The sequence below is a fragment of the Monopterus albus genome, unplaced genomic scaffold, assembly GCF_001952655.1.
Source record: "Monopterus albus unplaced genomic scaffold, M_albus_1.0 scaffold26.1, whole genome shotgun sequence".
NCBI lineage: Eukaryota > Metazoa > Chordata > Actinopteri > Synbranchiformes > Synbranchidae > Monopterus > Monopterus albus.
In genome coordinates, this window is record NW_018127906.1 from 2,415,003 (window position 1) to 2,431,494 (window position 16,492).

Sequence of the window (16,492 nt, forward strand, 5' to 3'; positions counted from 1 at the left end):
GTCTTTAGGGAGTTCCCTTTGTACTATATATTGTGATGTTTAGACTAGCTTATTCAGACAACTCTGTATGCCTATGCTGACTTGTCTCCTTGCTGCAAGTAAACCAATCTCTTATTGAAAGATTCCAGTGACTTCGTTGCTTCTTTAGAAATTCTTTTAACACCACCGCTGGCACAGGTGCAACTCACTGGCTCCTTTTTGTCTTTAAAATTCAATACACACAAATCATACATCTTAAACAGACAACTGAGCACACCAACACATGAACTCTTCAGTTTCTCACCATGTCTCCAGCGAGGAGCTGAAGCAGTATGACTTCCCATTGGACAGTTCGATAACTGGGACTCCCTGTTGAGTCAGCAGAGACTGACACACTGTGGTGTCAGCACCTGGGCACAATAACATGACTGGATCAGACTCACAGAGGAACAGTGACCCATGTTAGTTTACATGTGTCACACAAACATGAAATGGGCATCAGGCATCATGATGTGCTGCCATTTCTCACCTGATAACATGGTCAGCAGAGACTCATTCTTCACCAGAGCCTTCTGTTTCTGAACATCCCTGCACACAGGAGAACCACCAACTGTTATATCATGTTTATTATATCAGCAAACTGCTTTTATACTTTCACAAAAAAAAACCTGGATGGAAAATGAGTAAAGAATAAAAAAACTGTGTAAATTAAACAATTCACCTGCATCTGTTCTACAGCTCCTATAACAAATCAGTCTACAAGGGTGGGAATCAGCAGACAGGCTCATAAACAACACCAATAAACACAAACCGTGTCTGGGAAACTCAACCAGAACACTTCTAACAAACATGAGTGAGTCCTGACCAGACAGACAGAGCTGCTCCAGCAGTCAGAACCATGATGAAGTGGGCCGAGCAGTGCAGAGCCGACACAGGTGTGGCCAGCTGGATGGCTGGAATGAGCCGCCGCCCACAGGAAGAGAACACCGACAGTGTCCTGTCCTCGCAGGCCACAGCGAGGACGTCACTGAAGCAGAAAGAACGTGGTGTTTAGTGCAGCTGATTCCTTAATTTACTGTAAACTGTTTAAATGAAACAACTTTTCCACAACAGTGAAAGTGAACCAATTCAAGCATGAAGACAAAGACGGGACCAGCGCACAGGCTCCTACCTGCTCCCTGCAGCTGTGACCACTGGGCTGGGCAGCAGTGTGCTCCAGTCTCGCCCGACTCTGGAGCAGCGCAGCTGGCTGAGCTTCGAACCCGCCACCACCGACACATCGTTCTCCACCTCCAGGAACATCGACGGCTCCATGCTCACCTACACATTTTCCATTTATAGTTTAAAAGGTATGGGTGAAGTACTCTAATCCTGACTGAGGTCAGTAATACTGTCAGCGTGTTACCTGCAGACGGAAGGCCTTCTGTGTGCTTGGTGTTGGTAGCTTAAGAATGGTGACATGGGCCGGAGCTGCCACCCTGCTGGGCTCCCGATCTGCTGGAGCACTTATCTGACAGAAAGAGGAAGGAAAAACACCGGTTCATCTCTCTCTGACTTTCTGAATCCTTAAGACATGACTGATACCATTTGATAACCAAAAAAGAGGAAAGAGCTGGTTCTTCTAAAACATTTCAGTCTAAAACTGTGAAGGTATGAAACTCCAGCACTTTCTCTGGCTGTTCATCCAGCTCCGTGTCCTCCAGGTGTTCTTCCTTTAGGTAAACAAGCTGAACAGCGCAGTCTGATGCTGCCTGACAGTCCCACTCTTCAGATTTACAGCATGAAGTGAGTGTGTTTATCTGTGTGCTCATCGTTTCCTTCCATCCCTACCTGACTAAACGTCTGGGCCATGGTAGCGGCCATCTTGTCTTTCCTGGGCCGTCCCTTCTTCCTCTTCTCCACGACCTCTCCTCCATCCATCAGCAACTCGGGTTTCCTCTTGCTGAATGACAGGTTTTTGTTGATGGTGGCCATCTTGTCTTCGCTGTCACTGCTGGTGTCTTCTTTGTTTTTTATGTCTTTCAGGGCAGAGACGCCATCTTTTGGCCTGCTGGACAAACGGAAAAGTCAACATTAGTTTTAGGGAAAACTGGTTCAGTTTTTGAGCTTGAGCCCACTTCTCATTTGTACCACTGTTCTTAGCTACTTCACTGATACCGAGGCAGTCACCTGTCTAGAGGCGTGAGTCCAGCGGTGGACGAGATGGCGGCGGTCACCCCCGGTGTCGCCTTTGACCTCTCTGTGAACCTGGAGTCCAAAGCTTTCATTGGCTCAATCTTGGAGGCAGAAGTGAGCAGCAGACTGGACTTTAAACTGGAACAAGGCAAAACCATAATATAAGAAAGAGGAAGGGATAGAACGAGAAGATCATGGGTGATCTATGTGATATGTGTGATTTTTCTTAACGTGGTAAAAAAAAAAGAAAAAAGGGAAGAAGACAACGAGAGGAGGATGATACAAAGTTAGAAGAGGAATGTCTGGTTAGCAAGTAAACAGGCACAGACAGAACCGCAGAAAAAGCCTCCTCTGAGCTGGTCTGCATACCCATCCTTGTTGTCCTCCAGACCCTTGGGGGCGCTGCTGGGTGGAGGCGATGTGAGCATGGGGTCATGGTTGGGTCTGAGTCCCAGAGAAGGGCCCTGTCCTGGGCTGGAGTCGGAGCTGAGCTGGGGGGTGAGCTGGCTGGACACGGAGGAACCCGAGGGTAGGATGGGGACGCTGTTGAACAGAGCCGGTGAGAAATCCCTGCAGAGAACAAAGGACAGTGACCTAAATTCAAATTCAAATTTATTTAAAGTGTGGTCTCAAGTGTATTTAAAGTGTTGCTACACACTTTACAACCATTTAAATAAAATACACTGACAGAATCAAAATACAAAGTTAAAATGAAATAAAAGATAATTATTGTCATAAATTGTTTGAAAACAGCAAATATATGAAAACAAGAAATAGAAATATAAAGTAGAATTTTAAATTTAAGACAAGGGATAATATTCAATGAGACAGCAGAATAACAAAATACAGTAATTAATTAAAAGGTAGTGAGAAAAAAGTCTTAATTTTAGATTTAAAAGCCTGAACAGAATTTGCCATTCTAATGTCTGTAGGACAGCGTTCCAGAGGAAGGAGCATGGTAAGGAAAAAGCCCTACAACCAGCTGAGTTCGTCTTCGCTCCTTGGACAGCCAAAAGTCCTGCACACTGAGAACGAAATGAGTGCGATGCCACATAAGGTACAAGTGGATAAGACAAGTATGACAGTGCAGTACCCCATATGATGTCATTAAAAGCACCTTGAATATCTGATCTAATATGAAGAGGGAGCCATGTTAATGAGTCTAGAATAGGTGTAATATGATCAGACTCTCTCAACTTGGCTCTCTCGCTGCTGCATTTTGTACCACCCGAAGGTGCTTGGTGCTTGCACACAGAAGATCTGACAACAGAACATTACAATAATCTGAGCTAGAAAATACAAATGCATGAATTAGTGTTTCAGCCTCTGCCATAGAGACAACAGATCTGAGTTGAGAAATATTACGCAGGTGAGAAAAGGCCGTCTTGGTAATGTCTTTAATATGACCTCACACCTAGGCTCTCTATTGTCAGGTTCTGAGAAACCGCACAGTTATCCACGGTCATACTGGGTTCTGTGTTGGGATGGTCCAGTCACTAACATCTCCGTTTTATCTGTATTAAGAAAGTTATGTAACATCCAGTAACCCTCTAATTCAGCTATTGGGAAGGATCATCTGCCTTCACAGGAATATACAGCTGAGCATCATCAGCATAACAGCGATAATTTATTCCACACCTTGTAATCTGTACAATAGGCAAAAGGGCCACGAACAGAGCCCTGTGGTACCCCATACTTCACTTCAGTAAATGGAAATGTATTGTTAAACAAAACACACAGTGCTCTCCCAGTTAAATGACTTCAACCTGCTGCTCATCTTCTACATGAAGATCAGTTGTGTCCCTCAGAAACAGACAGTGTTTTCCTACCCTGTGTCCAGCTGAGCTATACACAGTGGTGTGATCCGTCGTCTGCCATCCGCGGTTCTCGTCTCCACCTGCTTCTTCAGAAGGTTCTACAAGACAAAATAACACATCCAAGAAATTCAAAAAAATTTGTGTATAAAAAAAAAAATTAAATCATACACAAATGAAAAAAATAAAAAATAAAGATTCCTCATCAAATGCATCCTGAGCTACACTGGGACACTTGCTGCTTGCTACATTCCAGCTCCCCACCTTCCTGATGTCCTCCAGAGATTCTCCATTCATCACACTGTTGAGTTTAGGGGCTGAGGACTCGGACCCGGCGCTGCCCGGCCCTGAGTTGACCTGGGCGGAATTCTGTCGCTCTTGCTGGTATTTGAGCATCTCTGGGTTCTCGATGATGGTGTTGGAGAGCTGAGCCTCGGTGCTGGTTATAGCCAGACTTTTACCGTACATGTTCTGGTGGATGCTGTTCTGTACGTCAGAGGATGAGAGAGAACATGGCTGATTTAGGTTCCTAATGTCCTTCAAAGAATGATGGAAGGAAGGAGAGTATCCACAGAAGAGCTAAATGAAGAATGAAAGCATGGGGAAATGAGGTGATGATTGTAAATCACTTCTTTAAGCTACAGTTTGTTTTTTGAGACAAACAAAACTGTTGTGTTGTGGTTTTGTATCTGTTTTTTGGGCCATTGAGGGCTTGTAAACAAATCATGAGATAGGCAACAAGTTTTAACAACCTGCTTACAGTGAATTTGTCCTGCTTTCTCAGACTTAAAGGTATAGTCTTAAAGGTATATAGTGGGTGATTGTGGCTCCAGTGGGTAGAGCAGTCAATTCCCAACCGGAGGGTACAGAGGTTCGAATCTTGGTGCCTGCAGTCCACATGTCGAAGTGTCCTTGGGCAAGACACTGAACCCCCAAGTTGCACCCGATGGTTAGAGCCATCGGTTGAGATGGCTACCTCGGTTCTGTACCAGAATCAAATTCCTTGTGTGTAACATACTTGGCCAAATAAAGGTCATTATTATTATTAGTCGGCCATTCTAAGTCATTACACATCATGTTCAGCTACATTTTTCTCACATTTCTCTGCCTGGCCTTTCAGTTCGTGATCTCCACCAACCCCAGGTGGCAGTGTGCTTTGCTTGCTCTCCAATAGGCTAAAAAGTGAATCAGCACAATAACACGCTTTTGCTATTGCACAGTACAGCGTATATGCGGGGGTGTTTGATTCGGTTAATTCACAACCCTGCTACAGCTGAAAGGGAGGGATGGCTAAAAAAGTACCAGTTCCACTGCTTCCACTTAGTTATAGTCTAAATAATTAAGCAATTAGGAGGAGAAAGACAGAAGCACAAAGATTTTAAAAAGGACTATAACATTAAACGGGCAAGGTCAGAGACCTGTGTAAACATAGCCACATGCTGCTTTTCAAAGATGGAGAGAGCGCCAGGATTTAAAAGGGATGCAGACAAACACAGAGGTTGCTCTTTTTCTGCTGGACAGGTGGGTTAATTATTTGCCACTAAAAATCGTTATGGTAATAGGCTAATCTTTGTGGTAATGTTACATTAGCAAACTGGGCATTATCCGTGTTTGTTTAAAAGAAAATACCATGATTCCTACCTAAGTTACAGGTTCATCGCAACAGGTGATACACAAGCTCCACACCCACTATGCATAATTTGCGGTGACCGACAAGCTAATGAAGCCATGAAACCCTCAAAAATGCTTCGCCACATTGAGACAAAACACCCTGCATTAAAAGACAAGCCCTTGGAATTTTTTTCTAGTTGCAGGGAAACAAGCCCAGGGCTCCCACTGACTCTGCATTATGGTGAATTGATATTATAGTGTAGAATTATTGTAATTGCCTAATATAAAGTGTAATTGTTGCATTCAGATTACATACTATGAACTGACAAAGGTTTTTTGTTAGTGGAACCCCCGCGCCTCTACCTGGTCTGCAGAAAAATTTTCATGCATGAAACCGGTCCCTGGTACAAAAAAGGTTGGGGACTGCTGCCCTTTAGCATCAGCTCTTCCCCTAGTCACTAGTATCGTTGCCGTGTTAATGTATGTTCATGAACTATGGGTGATGTGTTAACGCATTTCTAACCAAAGCGACTTGTGGATTTGTGTTTATGGTGTTCGTTCTTTTGCTAGAATGGCTGACTGTACCTTTTATTTGGTTATTCTCAGCACAAGGATCTACTAAATAAGATTATAAAATATGTCATCTTAGGTAACAGCAAGAGGACTTGTGGTTAGTGGTGCCGAGACAAAAGTGCCAACAAAAGTACAAAGAATCTAGTTTTAGTCAGAGTAATTTGTTGGGCTTATTGATTTAAATCACTAACAATCTGCCCAGAACTTTAAACATGCAGTCAGAGGACCAGAATGCATTTGTGTTTGCAGCCAGACACTAAGACACGATGTGTCTTACCTTCTCCTCCTCACTCAGTGGGTCTCCGAGTTCATCCAGTGAGAAGTCCAGATAGGCCACAGTGCCGTCCATTGAGCACACCAACATCCCCAGACCTGTCAGAGTCCTGACACACACAAACACAACTCAGAGATGTGGAAGGTAAGCCAGTGTCCCAAGTGGAAATGCAAAAAATTTGAAAAAATAAATATCTGTCATGCATGTCTGAGGCGGAAATGTTGGTGCATCAATAAAAGCTAAACATGACAAGTGCAATGGAAACAGACTTCATTTGTCAATCAAACATAAAGCACGTGACCGAAATGTTTCCTGAAGCATCCTCTCCACTGAAGACCAACAGTAGTGGATGACGAAAACATGGGATCTGTGTTTAACTCATATCATCCATCAATCATGTTTTCTACATTGTTTTCAGTTTGAAGCTTTACTGGAGCTCTTTTGATGATGTAATCTTATTTTGCCATCCTCATTTTCTGCAACAGCTTAATTGAAACCAAATTGAAATTTAGTGCCTCCAGCTTTCTTGGAATTTAGTTAAAATTTGCTAAACATTTGGAAACACATGAAAACTGACTGGACACACTGCCCAGTTAGAACTCTAAATATTAGGAATTTTTGAAACATGAAAAGGAGTTAATAGGTCATCAAGTTCAGAGAAAGAGCAGGTCTGTGTGTTAGGGTGATTTTCATTTTTAGATAGAAATATATAATTAGTTAGGGTTTTATTATATAGCATACATAAGTTTATATATTTTACTCTCACAGTTGTGTTTATGTTTATGTAGTTACATATCACCTTAAGTCTGCATTGAATCACTGGTCAGTATTTTCTGTGTAAACCAACTAGGGTACTGTTTAACATCAAAGGGAGACTGGTTCATTAAAACACTGAGTTTTAAGATTTACAGCTTTAGCAAAGAGGGTCCACAGTTAAGTTATATTACTACCTGGCTGTAGAGGCCAGGGAATTTGGGGTCACTGGGACACTAGGGGTAATAAACAAGAGATTAGATCTAAAAGCCAACAAGAGGAAGACAACTTCAAAAGACAGGACAATATACAGACACACACAGGCAGAGAAGTTTTATTGTTAAAAGGGGGGTTAGTGCCAAAAGTTTCTTGGAAACAAAGAAAGACATAGGTGTCTATGTAAGAATTAAGACAGGGCAAGTATTCCTCCCTTTTAGGGTGTTGTTTACAACCATTGGATCAGAGGAGAAGGATGGACGGACTGAAGGACCAATCTTGGGAGAATTAAGTTTAAACCACAATTCCTCCCCAACAGTTTTTGGACCAATCAGAGAGCAACATTCTTGCATATAAATGTTGTGTACTGCTAAGTTGAATTTAGTCTTTTCTGTTTATCCTAAACAGATGGGATCCATGTGCACATGCTTATTTTGATACGTTAATGCATAATAAATTTCATATAGAGAAATATATCTTTTTATTAGTCTTCTCTTTTCAAAAGAATGGACCTTTTTTCTCACATGTGGCAGGCCACAAAGCGCATGTCTGAACTCACCAGGAAATGTCCATAATCGATTTATCGAAAAGATCATGAATGACCACCAGAGGGCGCTTCAGTGAGGTCAGCTGGAGAGGAGAATCAGACAGGCTGCATTAGTACCGACTCCTTCATATGTTTTTCCTCAATAAAGATGAACTAAAACCTCTGGGAACAGAAACTTTGACTGTATAGTCATTTATACTCAACATTAAAAGAAGCTGTCGGTATTAATATTGATAGGCAGGCTTTGTGAACCTGCCTAAAAACTTTCAACAGGAATGTGAACTGACCCAGACGGACAGCGATCGGTCTTTGCTGCCGACAGCGCAGCAGCAGTACAGACAGCTGGGCTTTGCAGAGCTGCCGTTCTTCTGCTTCTTCTTAAAGATTTTTGGGTTGAATTTCTACACAGACAGGAACCAGAACCATCAGTGTGCAGAAAGATTTTGGTGAAGTATGCCTTTAAAACACATGGCTACAATTCTTACCACCACAGTGACAGCTTTACGGTGGCCTACAAAGTCCATATTGGTCTTCCAGCCGTCTCTCTCCACGATCTGAGCAGTGGGACCGGAGTTGTTCATGGCATGAGCCGACACCAGATACTGACCGTCTGGAGACCAGGAGAGACGCAGGACATGGGTCGTCCCGCCGCACTGAGACACACAGAGAGAGAGAGAGAAGCATTCAAACCCTCAGTAGTCAAACCGTGCCTTTGGCCAAACCAAAAGAAAAACCCGAATAACTTAAAAGTGAGTGAAAACTCAACAAATCCATGTGCTAATGACAAAGCCGATGACTTACTGGCACAGCATCAACAAACACAGCTGACGGTCACTGCCTTCTGTACCTCATTGAATGGTTTGGTGATGTTGGCCTCCATCTGCCAGTCCACCGTCCTCCACACTTTGAGGCTGTGGTCATCAGCCTGAGAGGCGATGTACTTCCCCACCGGATCCCACGTCAGACCTTTAACCAGCCCGGTGTGTCCTCGCAGACATGTTACCATTTCTGGAGAGACATGCTTTAATTATGGCAAATGATACATTTTAAAATATAAAAGGCTTTTAAATGTAGACAAACATGGTTGGCTTGGCTCACACCTCCATCAGGCAGAGTGATCTCTGGTTTCATCTCCTACCTGGAAATTTGCGGGCGTTCCAGATAACGATGGTGTTGTCGACGCTGCAGGAGGCCAGCCATACGTCGTGAGGCGACCACGCCACGTCCATCACATCTACAGACAAAACATACACAGTGAAATCATGTTGGTTTGGACCTCTAGGAGCGCTGTGGAGCGGTTTGTCTGTGAGTGCTTGAATACTTAAAAACACACTTCATATGATGCAGTTTGTTGATACTGAATGTAAACAAACCTTTGTTTCTTCACAAGACAATTCCACATGGGTTCTTAAAGATAGTTATACTAGTATATATATGTGATGTGCACATAGTAGGGCTGTACCCGACTAAGGGTTTTGTCAGTCAGCTCTTCAGTGCAACTATTTGTTTGTTCCTTTTTTTTAATAATCTATACAGTGCCTATAAAAAGTATTCACCCCCTTGGATGTTTTACTCTTTTCTTGATTTTATGATTCATGTCACTTGATTTTCTGACACATTTGATTCTTATAAGCTTCAGTTACTTTCATACCTTTAGTTTCCTTTATTTACTTTTCATACTGTTAAGTAATTTTTTAGTCAGATAGATATTGGTTAGATATTTGTTGTATTAGAAATGTTTAGTGGAGACAGGATGTCTAGCTCAGGCTGTTAAATGCTTAGTCATTCTCATGAGGTTTTTGCAGGGTGCATATGGCCAAGGACAACTAGATAGAAAAAGTGTGCAGGCAGGAGGATATTGTTATTATTATGATATGTGTAACCGTAATTGTAATCATAATATTTTCTTATGTGTAATGTCATGACATGTCACTAGATGTCATGTCAGAATGTTCTTAGATACACACCATGAAATCAACATTCACACACATTGATTTTCTTCATGTTTTGACTATTGTTATGGTCAGCTCCAAGCTGGCATTTTAGGTGACGCCACGGTTTGATGTCCCTGTGTAGTATGGGCTAGCCCAACTGAAGTGATAAAAATGTATAGGCGTTATGGTTCAGGGTCTTTCATTCTTCATCTGCCTGCGCGCAGGATTGGAGGTGCTGCTTTGTGCTGTAATAGCCTACACAGATAGGGGGTCTGCAGCGCAGACAACCAATTGTTCAGTACTCATTGTTAGCTACTGCCTGAAAATCACTCACACACACACCTGTCTTGGCTTCTAGCACATGGTCAGCAAGTAGGCATGGGTAGAGGTTGGCCTGCTCACACCAAGAGCCTATAGAATTAGGATATGTGTAAGTCCAGCCTCTGTGCGGGGCGGACTCTGCCCAAGAAGATAAATGTCACCAGAAACAATGACTCTGGGCTTTTGAGAACAGTTTTCCTACGGAAGTTCTGTCTCTCAGAGCCCAGCGCTGCTTTGTCTTACTTGGACCCACACTTTGAGTAAATTTTCTGTTGATTTTATACAGTCCTCTTCTGTTTTCACTTCTTGCGCTTTTAACAAAAGAACTGGGTTTTTCTAACAACACCCAAGGCTATATGCTGTACATGCCTGTTTGTTGTTAGTGTTCTTGGTGCATTTCATAGATATGCTGTGTGTGTGTATATGTTTGTTACCTCCAGTGTGGTTCCTCAAGATGGTGACACACCTCCACTGCTCCACGTTGGCCAGCTTACTGCTCGAGCCGAACACCGTGCTTGGGCCGATGAATCTACCAAGAGAACACAGAGTCAGAGTCAAACAGCCCCAGCCACCAGCTCTGACTGTTCACACACTTCATTTCAATTAAGATATTCAAGAATTTGGTTGGAAAAACAATATTACATTCTAAATCATCGTATCTGCATAGTTTGTGTATGTGTGTACGTACGCAGCCCTCTTCCACACCATGACCAGCTTGTCATCCCCTCCCGATGCCAGGTACAGCCCATTGTTGGACCAGCGCACACAGTTCACACACGCTGCAAAGACAAACACTTCTGCTAACTCGGGTTGTTAACATAACTCATGTGGACTTCTGCTGAGGAGGCCGTCTGTCAGTGTGAGCATTAATACTACCTGCACTACAAGACCTTCCTAGTATTAAATCTGGCTGCTTGTACGTCTATGTGTCAGTAGCAGAGCAGGACAGATGAAGTTATTTTAGTCTGTTTGTTTAGGGAGCATCTCAAGCATGAACACACTGTGCTGCTGGACTCTCAGCTAGCAGCAGCAGGTGCACAAGAAGATTCAAAATGTGGAAAAAGATTCCGACGAGCAACCATCTCATCAGTAAAGCTGCTGGTACGCAGCTACTGCTGCTATTGAGAGAAGAAGTAGATGCAAGACCAGGAGTCACAGAACTTGTTCTCCTGCTTGAAGTGGTTGAACAAAACAAACAGCAGTGGTCTGTAATTTCAAGCCCATTTGGTGCCTGATTCTAGGAAATGTTTATTGCGGGAAGCAGAGAAAAGGGTTTGAAACTAGCGGATGAGTCGACCGGTCTACGTCAGTCAGCACCAGACGGTGATGAGATCGACACCAAGGTGGAGAAATACAGAAGTGGAACTACTCTGCCAGAAGAGTGAAGTAACGCACGTGCCTTAATTCACACTGAAAGTGTGTCACTCATTGTACACAACAGATCAATTCTCATTTTAACACAGAACAACATAACCAGATTTTAGTGGTGAGTAAACTGATTTTCTCTTCAGTGAAATGTAACCTCCACAGGAAGCTGCTCAAATCACATGATTTTCACTTCTTCACCATTTCTCTATGAGCTTTGTGGCAACTCTAAGGGCACACAAGCTACTGTGGGCGACGGAAATAAAATCCTGCATCAATAAAACAAGGCCATTTTCTTCTTGTATGTGTCTATGTGATTTTCTGATCTCGAGCAGCCTGTGACTGGCGTGCGTCTGTGCTGCTGACAGGATGGCTGGTTGTAAAGGCAAGAGGTGCGAGTCTATGAGGAGTGAGCAGATGGATGCTTTCATGCTGCTCACGTCTCACATCTGCTTCTCAGCTCTCAGACTTCGAGCTGAGAAGCAGATGACCTAGAATGAGCTGTGGAATCAGTGGGATAAGTCATGAGAGAAGTACATGTACTTTTAGTGACAGCGAATATAAATGTTTTAAAATGATTATTTAAAGTCTTTTATTCCACAGGCCATTGACTTAATCTTTTTTTTTCTTAGCAGTGCAGTGTACTGGCCACAATATATCAATAAATCAAGCATTTCTACATTCAAAAGGCTTGTCTGAATTAATGTGAAATCTAATACAAATAAGCCCGGTTACCTAGGTGATTGTCCATCTGGCAAAGCATTTTGGGAATATTCTCATTCTTCTCATCCTCTTCTCGGAGGACTGGAGCCATGTTCCAGATCATCACCTTCCCAGAATCCTCTCCTGAAAACAAATCCATCATTTAAAAAATGCACAACACATACACTCACTTTTCTGTTGAATGACAGAATGATAAAGACATCTTTGTGATTTAATCTACAAATCACTGAGGGGGAGGTTAAGGCCCAACTAATCAAGATTCAAGATTTTTATTTGCCATTTATGCATAAACACACAGTCTAGGCATGTAGGAATTCTTGTGCAGGGCTCTCCTGGAGTCAGGTAAGGAGTTTAAAGCCAAAAGAACGAACACCTAGTCTAAATATAAGATCACCCAAGAATACAAAATAGTTGATAAAATTGTGGAAACATGAACAAGATTGCAGGTAAAACGGGGCGTTTCAAATATTGCACATAGTATTACACACAGTGTAATTGTATATGGTCTTCTACTTAGTAGGTTAATGAGGGGTTATTGCACAGGTTTTTCACATTTTGTATTTGCCATCAGTCTTACTGCAGCAGGGAAAAGCTGTTGTAAAATCTTGTTGTGTGTGTGATGATACTGTCCTGGCCAAAAATGGAATATCCTCACTGTGAACAGTGTAAACAGAAACCATGGCGACATGTGATGAAGTTGCAATATTGCACCAGACAAAATGGCCGTGGTGACACTGTCAATGGCTTGTCAACTGGATAAGCTCTACGAGTTTCTCTTCAAATCTTTCTGCCAGTTGAATTTCATCTCACGGACACATAGCACTAACTTCTGACATACAAAACCAGCGCTCCAAAAGGACACAGGATACGTGAGATAGCCTCGATGTAAATGGGTTAAAAGCAATTGTACTAGCTATATCAAGCACTGGACACTGTTTAAATGTGGACCCTAAAATGACAAATGTCTGTTCCAGTACAACATCCCAAAACATTGAAGCAGGTTCGAGGTCAGAGGATGGAAATTATGGCTTTCATGATGTGATATGGTGCCTCACCTTGTCCACCGGTTGCAAATTTTGTCCCATCAGGGTGAATGTCAACTGAAAATATGGGTTTGCCTGTGGAACACACACACACACACACACACACACAGGTCAACATTTAAAGATACAAGTCCAATCACATTGACACAGACCAACAGAAAGTGGAGACTGATATTGTAGATAGATAACCACCACCAACAAAGAACAGTAGAAAAAGTAGTTGTTAAGGGAGCAAACACAGAAATATCACAATTAGCTTTGTGTGTGTTTTTTTTTTGACAAGGCCGCATACTGATGGAAAATTCCTTTAACTTTAAGTTATGTCTGAGGATGCCAATGGTTTTGAAACTGTTCTTTCTTTCCTGATTTTGTTAGTGACTGTAAATTAGCTCAATATGCATTCTATGATTTTTCTCTACAGGGATGTATTTATGAATTACTGTAAATAGTGAGATAAGACATTTAGTTTCCCAATACACTCTTTATGTAATACAGCTTAATTCCACAATATTCCCCCAAAATCAAACCAGTAGTTCCATAGCTTATATACACCTATCATGTATAAAGCAGGTCTATAAGCAGTGCCAACAATATTACTCTCCCAGCAGATAAAACTGTGGGGTGCCGTGCTGTGACATTAGAGGAGTTACTGTAAAGTGAAAATATCCAGAAGTACACAAGAAGCTGCAGCCCTGTTATGTTATATTATTTAGGTGCAGACAGGTTTTTATTTTTACCTTAATAATCTAGAAAGCAAGAAATCTGGCAACACATTTTGCGTTCCAGTTTGTTTTCCTGCATTTCTGCACCTTGACAGTGAGTGAAATTGCACCAGTAACTTCTGCAGTGCCTTAATAATCTACAAATTTCTATTCTTGTGTGTATAAGGACTCCCTGGAGGGATTTACAACTAAATGCTGAAATAAACGAATTTAACTTAAAACTTGTAATGCTGCAATGATTAGTCGATTAACTGATTAGCTGCTAGACAGAAAATTAACTGCCATCTATTCTGATAATCTAATAATCATTTTAGTTGTCTGTTTATAAGCAAAAATACTTACACATTTTCTGGTTCTCACAAGTGAATACTTGATGTTTTTTGTCTTGATGACAGTAAACTAAATATCTGAGTTCTGGACTGTAACTGACAAAATGAGATGTTTAAGTTGTCGCCTTCTTCATTGTTTTTCGGACATTGTTGACTGAGAAAGTCATCAACAGATCAATCGCCAAATAAAGACAATCTGTTGCAGCCCTACTGTTTGTTTGGAGCGCTAGTGCTGAAGGATCTGCTTACCGTCTCCTGTATATCTTCTCAGTTACGAACCGTTATTTTAGAAAAAAAAATGTTAACATGTTTATATCAAATACATATATTGCACATTTGATTTTCTAACGTGTGAGAGACTTTTGGAAATGTACAGACCGCTTTACACAGTAAATAACTAAATATTAAAATAAGAAGAATCTAGCTAACGTTAGTCTCATCCTAATCGTTAGCTGCACACGAAGATTCAGACCATTTCTCCAACAGATAACTTTCCAAACTGACAGCTTGGATATTTAACCTCCATGTCAAGCGTGTACATTGGTAACAAAGTAAGATGTGTCTGCTAAAATGAGATATGGAGCGTAAAAAATATTCAGCAGCCACTATGAAACAACTTCGACATGGGTCATTTGGCAGATAAGTTAGCTAACGTTAGTGCACCAGAATTAGCCAGGGGGGCTAACTGGCTAGCTAGCTAACTAAGGTTAAATACAATGCATTTGGAGCACAGAGGGGTGATCCTGTTAATGTCAAAAGCACTGAGTGTGTGTGTGTTTAATTGTTGAATTAAGTCTGGTCTATGAGTGACTATTAAGTGACAAACTAGTCAAACAAGTGTCGACCATCACCACCATCATGCCTTCTAATCACTTGGCCCCCCTCTGACAACAAAAGCCCAACTTGGTCCAACAGATTCCTGCACAAGCTTACCGTTGTGGCTCACCCAGCTCGGCTTCAGCAGCTTCATTTCAACCCGATTTTAGTTTTTATTTCCTCTATAAAAATCCAGCCAGCAATTAATTCATCTGGAGAACTAACGCGAGCCCCCTCCCTTTGTCTCAAACTCTGTCCGACACTTCGCTGTTTTTGTGATTCCACTCCATCTCTGCAGCAACATCCACTAGTCTCCGAAACAAACAGCATCAAACCAGGAGGATGAACCGGACAACAAACGAGGTGACACCAAACAGCTCAGGAACTGTTTCCGTTAGTACCGGAAAAGCGTGCAGGGGACTGTCACAATAGTTCTACAGGGGGAGAACCGATAGACCGTTTTTAAATATAAAAGAAGAAAATAGTTGGTACTATGTTTCCATAAAAATTACATTATCTTTTTATTTTGTTTAGTGTAATTAATTAAACCTGAGAACAAAAACATAAACAAAGTCATATATATATTTTTTTGCTTTATTAAAGTGAATGACAGTAGTTATACATAAAGTAAATAGACCATAAACAAAGGTCTATAACATAAAGTCAAGAACAACATAGAAGCAGACAATGTAAGTATGAGACTTTTAGGCCAGGGGGTGACTTAATAGGTTAAATTAAGTAAAAACATTCAAGGATGTACATATATTACAAATTTTGATAGCTTTTTTATTTTCGCTCTTCAGGATGGAAGAAAAATAATTTTTAATTTCGCATAACAGGGCAGGGAAGAAGGGTTAACATTTAGCATTCACTCCTTACTTCTTCTGGGTCTTTTTCTTCTTCCTTCCTTCTCCTCCTCGCTGTTATTGGCAGATCGCAAACCAAAGGAAAGAGGTGACATACCGCCACCTGTGTATCGGAGTGGGTAGAGCAGATAAATGTCAATTGTATACCCGGGATCCTTTCCTTGATTTTAAACCTTAAGTTCTTGTCCTGCCTCACGTACTATTGCTCTTAGACTCTCACTCTTTGAATTAGCAACATCTGCGACAGTGTTACGTCACTGGCAGATTTTTTTGTACGCCCACTTCTTAAATATCACCTCAAAGTCATATCTATGTAAAATTATTCTGATACGGCTTTTATTCTGAAAAATTACATTGGACGTACTGCGCAATCTCAGAATTTAAACTCCAAGAAAAGTAGGAGGAGAGTGCGGGGACTGGTTTAGTAAAAT

The 16,492-nt window shown here is 41.7% G+C and overlaps 1 protein-coding gene across 2 annotated transcripts in view; it reads right to left on the reverse strand.

Moving 5' to 3' along the window:
- The window catches only part of hira (histone cell cycle regulator a), a 27,622-nt gene extending 12,001 nt beyond the window's left edge, over positions 1-15,621 (reverse strand). Inside the window, exons 1-21 of one of the 2 annotated variants that reach the window (XM_020595133.1) lie at positions 15,313-15,621; positions 13,341-13,403; positions 12,298-12,408; positions 10,886-10,976; positions 10,632-10,726; positions 9,081-9,176; positions 8,790-8,950; positions 8,428-8,595; positions 8,230-8,343; positions 7,955-8,025; positions 6,430-6,535; positions 4,233-4,454; positions 3,984-4,069; positions 2,524-2,724; positions 2,149-2,292; positions 1,810-2,026; positions 1,385-1,489; positions 1,151-1,299; positions 845-1,006; positions 509-567; positions 284-389 (exon numbers count right to left, since the gene is read on the reverse strand). In XM_020595133.1, the coding sequence (XP_020450789.1) occupies positions 284-389; positions 509-567; positions 845-1,006; positions 1,151-1,299; positions 1,385-1,489; positions 1,810-2,026; positions 2,149-2,292; positions 2,524-2,724; positions 3,984-4,069; positions 4,233-4,454; positions 6,430-6,535; positions 7,955-8,025; positions 8,230-8,343; positions 8,428-8,595; positions 8,790-8,950; positions 9,081-9,176; positions 10,632-10,726; positions 10,886-10,976; positions 12,298-12,408; positions 13,341-13,403; positions 15,313-15,349 (2,564 nt within the window). In that variant the 5' untranslated portion in view covers positions 15,350-15,621. Of the gene's footprint in view, positions 1-283; positions 390-508; positions 568-844; positions 1,007-1,150; positions 1,300-1,384; positions 1,490-1,809; positions 2,030-2,148; positions 2,293-2,523; positions 2,725-3,983; positions 4,070-4,232; positions 4,455-6,429; positions 6,536-7,954; positions 8,026-8,229; positions 8,344-8,427; positions 8,596-8,789; positions 8,951-9,080; positions 9,177-10,631; positions 10,727-10,885; positions 10,977-12,297; positions 12,409-13,340; positions 13,404-15,312 lie in introns of both variants that reach the window. The other variant, XM_020595132.1, reaches the window with a different exon arrangement.
- Positions 15,622-16,492: the final 871 nt, after the last annotated feature.